Consider the following 4744-nt stretch of genomic DNA (forward strand, 5'->3'; position numbering starts at 1 on the left):
ATGACCACATCACATGACTTACAATCTTGTCGTCACCAATTACATCAATCATACTTGAAACATCCACAAACTTCAATATAAGTGCAACAAATGCCTAAAATGGTAAAGTGACAAGCATGCATAAACCACAATCAGAATTAATAATTAGATGTTACCATGTACCGTCGTCTTAGGTGATGCGTTGCTCTAAAAACTGAAGAACAAAATTTCGAGGCAAAAAGTTATAAATTGTCAACAAACATTCATTCCCAAATGCCACTGATAACTGGCCAAGCAACATTTAACTCCAACCACCCAACATGAAACATGACATAATCTCATTCCAACAATTACCTTCTTCAATGTACAACAAGGCCTGCACCTAAGCGCCTTTATTTGATATCAAGGGCCATGAGCAGGAAGTTTCATTAGAGAATACTGACAATTGGACTCCCACCCCAAGTGAACTTGCCAATGGAAAAGACAACCAGGACTTACCTGGATACACACCCCCCCATTTCAGGTGGTCACATGACACATTGAAATTATGCAGCCAGCTTCTCCCAATCAGGCATTGTGGGTCCCATTGATGTTGCTTGCTACCACATCTCCATGCTGCTGCTCAGCCCCATTAGCGCTGTTAACCAGCAATAGCACTCATGCAGGGAGGAATGTGCTTCAGCAGCAAAGACATAAATATGAAAAACACTAACACTCAAAATGATACCCACAGCCAAACTAGTTCAAGGATAAGCTTCCATGCAAAGAGACCCAAGTAAATAACATCCCAACATTCCTAATTAGGAAAGTCAAGTATACCATGCAGTTTCCATGCAGGGATATGAATTCCATGACTCCACCCTGAATCTTAAGAGTTTAAACTTTAGAGCCCCAAAATTTTAAGAAGGTAAGTGGACCTGCAATCCAAAGACTTTGTATGCTGCAACAAAAAGCAAAAATTTTGCATATTCCACAAAAACCTCGAGTGAGATAGGCATCATAATAGCACTGAGAGTTCAAGATATCGATATCATGTGACCTTCGATATAAATCTTTTTATCGACGCAGTCTATGTGCCATGAATTAACTGTAACAGGAAAACAGCCAGTCCCTTCCTGATCCACTATGCAGAAGGCTCAGGATCTCACCGCCTTGGCCATGTGAGGTGCATTGACGAGGGCAAACTAGATCCAAGCTGCGTCATCTTCTCACAACTAGATGAGAGAGAATCAATCTTTATAGAATCACCTCTCAAACGCTTTGGTGCAGGCCTGTCAACAGCAATGACTGGCATGTGACCACATCCATTGATATCAAGTCCAAACTTGCAAGGTAGTACGTTTGGAGTGCCATCATTCGAACCAGGACCCAGGCTCTTTTCAAAGTCCCTCCAAGGGGATCTGATCGAAGTCCGTTCTGTCAACTGCCAAGATCTGGTTGTACGCTGGCTATCCACACCAGGAAGCATTGGCTCTTTCCCAGGGGGACCGAGACGTAGTTGCAAATCATCGACATCAGTAGAGCACGCAGTATTTGCATTATCATCAGAAGCTACAGACATAGTGTTATTCTGAAGAGGCGGCCTCGTCGAAGACAATGCAATTTCCTGAATCCCAGCACTGAAATGATGGGGAAGTCTAGGTGGTTCCAATCCTGCATGCATCAGATTATTCTGAGCTGTGGAAGGCATCTGGAGTTGAAGATGGGACTGCATATCTACCGGAAATTGTCTGATGTGTTCTCCAACCTTGCATCGTGCAGAATCCATTCTGGCTGCTGCTATACTGCCAGAATTTTGTCCAGTCTGCTGAGCTGATATTGTGAAGCCCTCTCTACTCTGTAAATGTGGCATTCTGGATAAAGTTGAAACAGGGGAATTCAATGTGGACGCAAAGTTCATGGAGCCATTCGGATTCATACAATAAAATCCTAGTTCCATTATTGCTCCTGCATTTCTCATTGGCTCTACACAAAGGGTACTCCTAGTTTCTTGATTGAAAGTTGGTAGCATCTGAGAAAAGGGACCTGAATTTATAGAAGCTGGGAAACCACTGTGTCTCCTTGCATCTCCCGCTGTGACAAAGGCCAAATCTGGAAAAGAGGGTCCAACTAGAGAGTGGGAGGCCTCGTGGACGCCAGGAAAGATACTATTTGGGAGAGAGTTCAAATCGACAGAGTAACAAGGGACAACACAAGGCGGAGTGTCAAAGGGGCTGCAAACAGAGTTACATAAAATGGGACTCTGACCTTGATCCTGGCTTGCCAAACCTTGAGAACATGAAGGCGAGCTGGAAGCAGCTTCCTGCATTGTTCCTGTACTGGATGAGAGTTTAGAGTCTGCATTAGCAGCTCCATCAAAGCTCTTGGTGGCAGCAGTTACACCATGCACAGGAGTTCCATTTGCAGAGGAGCTGCTGGTCCGCCTTCCCGCATTGGGAGGTCTTTGCCGATGACCCCTGGGATTCTTCTTGGGAGGGCATCCGAGGGACAACGCAGCTGTGGAGAGGTAAATCACCACAAAAGTGAAAATTGGCAGGATGGCAACCTCAAAATCCAAGCTTGAAGCTTCTCAGCAAACTTGAGCTCATATGCCAACAGAAGAATCCCCACAAAGGTTTGAAATTCGCAGCATGCCAACCAAGCTTTCTGAGCAAAATAGAGCTGGAAGCTCAGAACACGGTAGAATCATTCCGGTTCAGTAGCTTCAAGATGATGATAGATTGGTTACCTTCAACGCAAGGAGCCAGATAAGGACCGCTCTCATCGCTGTCTTCCCTCCTTATCATGGTATTGACGGCATCGTCCAGTCGGATTCTCAAAGTTCCCACGTCCATGTACTCGCTCTGCGGCCTCAAACCCACCTCAGAATTCATTACGCTTAGCTCGCAGGAAGCGATTCTTGATCAAAGGAGTGCAAAATCAGAAGACCCAAACAGCATGCAAGACGTAGGATACCTCCGAATTGGCCTTGGAGTAAAGAATCTCTTCGGCTCGGAGAACGACGATTGGGAGCTTCTCCTGCCATTCCTTCTTGCGCCGAGTGGACGTGCCGTGAAGCTCATTGACGACTCTGAGAAGAGGATTGACGATCAGACGCGAAGCAACACAAAGAATTGGGCATGAATGCTACTCGGATATGGCGGAAGCACCTGAAGATTTCTTGGATGAGGCCACCGCGAAGAGGCTGATGGCTATCGCTGTGCCATGCACGACGGATGCACTCGTAAGGTCGAGGACCAGGTCTGGGCATGTTGCTGTGCTCGGAAGCTGATGAGAGGTGTCTATGGAGGAGGAGAGCAGCAGGAAGACGCCATAGCTGACCAGCTCAAGCGAGCTCTCTATCTCCGATCGTCGTCTCCACCATCGCCACAAGAAGCTGAGCGTGTAGCCATTCAGCAACAACAGCAGCAACAGCAGCAGACACCGCCATAGCCACAATCCACCCCTTTCTCCTTCTCCTGCTCGTCCTCGTCCTCGTCCTCGTCCTCTCTCCTCCACGCCTGTCCCTTTCTCGTTCCCTGTTGCTTCTGCCTTCCGCTGTGCCCCTCCCTCCGCCCCGCACAACGTCAAATCGCCCCCAGACCCCATTTCCCAAACTAGCCTGCCCCTCCATGGCCTTCCCATCACTCCTTTTCCATCAATAATGCCCTCCCCCCACTCACACTCGCTCGGAGTCGCTCCCCCGCCCCCTTGCTGCTTCCCTCATTGCTCGACAAGTATCACGGTCCTGTCATTGACGCATCGGGAGCCCCGCTCCCACATCAAAAAAGTCATGCATTATGCCCAAACAAAAGCTCACTTGCTGCCTTGCTTGTCCTCACAAGTCGCAACCGCCTTCCCTATCCTCCGGGCCCTGCTGCTTCTTTCTTCTTCTATAGGAATGGAGACCACTTGTGAAGAGCGACCTGTCCATCAATGGCTGTCTCTTCTCTCTTCCCCCCTGGTGCCACATTGCAGTATCTCCAGACTCCCTAGCTGGCCGAGACGGTTCAGCTGCCCCCCGCCAGATTGACCTTTACGCTTTCCTGTACATAGAGCAAAGCAGTCACCAGTGCGCACCCTTCTCAGTGCAGCAGCAGTCAGTGCTCACGCCTTCGCAGCAATCCGGCCGCCGAAGCCGAACTCCAAGATACTCATCATTCTGGCAGAAGGACACTGACCTTTTCTCGTCAACTTGTAAGTTGTATCATCAGCCACTGGCCAGCACAGACTACAGTCTAGAGTGTACTAGTGTAGCCTTTACAGGGCCCAGGCAACACTGCACACAGCCCCTCATTTCGAGCTTCTCCACTGCAGCAGTAGTGATTCTGGCAGTGAACCTGTACCCTCTCCCGCGCCGGGCTTCCCTCAACCGCACCCGGCATCAAGAATCACGGTTCACGTTCCATCGCAATTCCCAATCCTTTATACTCCACAGAGTCCACACATGCCTCCCCTCATTTCACCGCCTACCACATTTCAAAATTCGAATATCGACCGTCCAGTGCAGCCTCTTCACCTATCCCATCTCCAGCCATCACATCCAGAAGCAAAAACCAAAGCAATAGCCGCGAACAGCCCGCTCCAGCCGCTGCGCGGCTCCAAATCACAAATAATTAAATCCTGTGGAGCTATCGAGTCGAGACGCAAGGTATGACCGAACCAAATCACGTCGCTTGGGAGAATCGAAAATGGACTAAGAGAATCTGTGTCGCTTTGATCAATTGACAAGACGGGGGATCAGAGACGAAGGTTTGAGTGCGCCACAAACTTTGAAGAAATCTGC

General features: G+C 48.7%; 1 protein-coding gene across 2 annotated transcripts; it reads right to left on the reverse strand.

Annotated features, from left to right (window-relative positions):
* Positions 1 to 875: 875 nt before the first annotated feature.
* Positions 876 to 3510, reverse strand: LOC147899050 (uncharacterized). Of its 2 annotated transcripts, none has more exons than XM_087378281.1 (4): positions 3129 to 3510; positions 2935 to 3049; positions 2708 to 2822; positions 876 to 2475 (listed from the first exon to the last, which is right to left on the reverse strand). In XM_087378281.1, exons 1-4 carry the CDS (start codon positions 3227 to 3229, stop codon positions 1124 to 1126), a joined length of 1683 nt encoding a protein of 560 aa, XP_087234407.1. In that variant the 5' UTR covers positions 3230 to 3510; the 3' UTR covers positions 876 to 1123. The 2 variants fall into 2 exon arrangements, with proteins under 2 accessions (XP_087234407.1, XP_087234406.1); XM_087378280.1 differs by having other exon boundaries at positions 2708 to 2840.
* Between the last annotated feature and the right edge of the window lie 1234 nt (positions 3511 to 4744).

The sequence above is a fragment of the Dipteris shenzhenensis genome, chromosome 8, assembly GCF_047967505.1.
Source record: "Dipteris shenzhenensis isolate YYH24624 ecotype China chromosome 8, Dip_SZ_1.0, whole genome shotgun sequence".
In the NCBI taxonomy this organism is placed as follows: Eukaryota; Viridiplantae; Streptophyta; class Polypodiopsida; order Gleicheniales; family Dipteridaceae; genus Dipteris; species Dipteris shenzhenensis.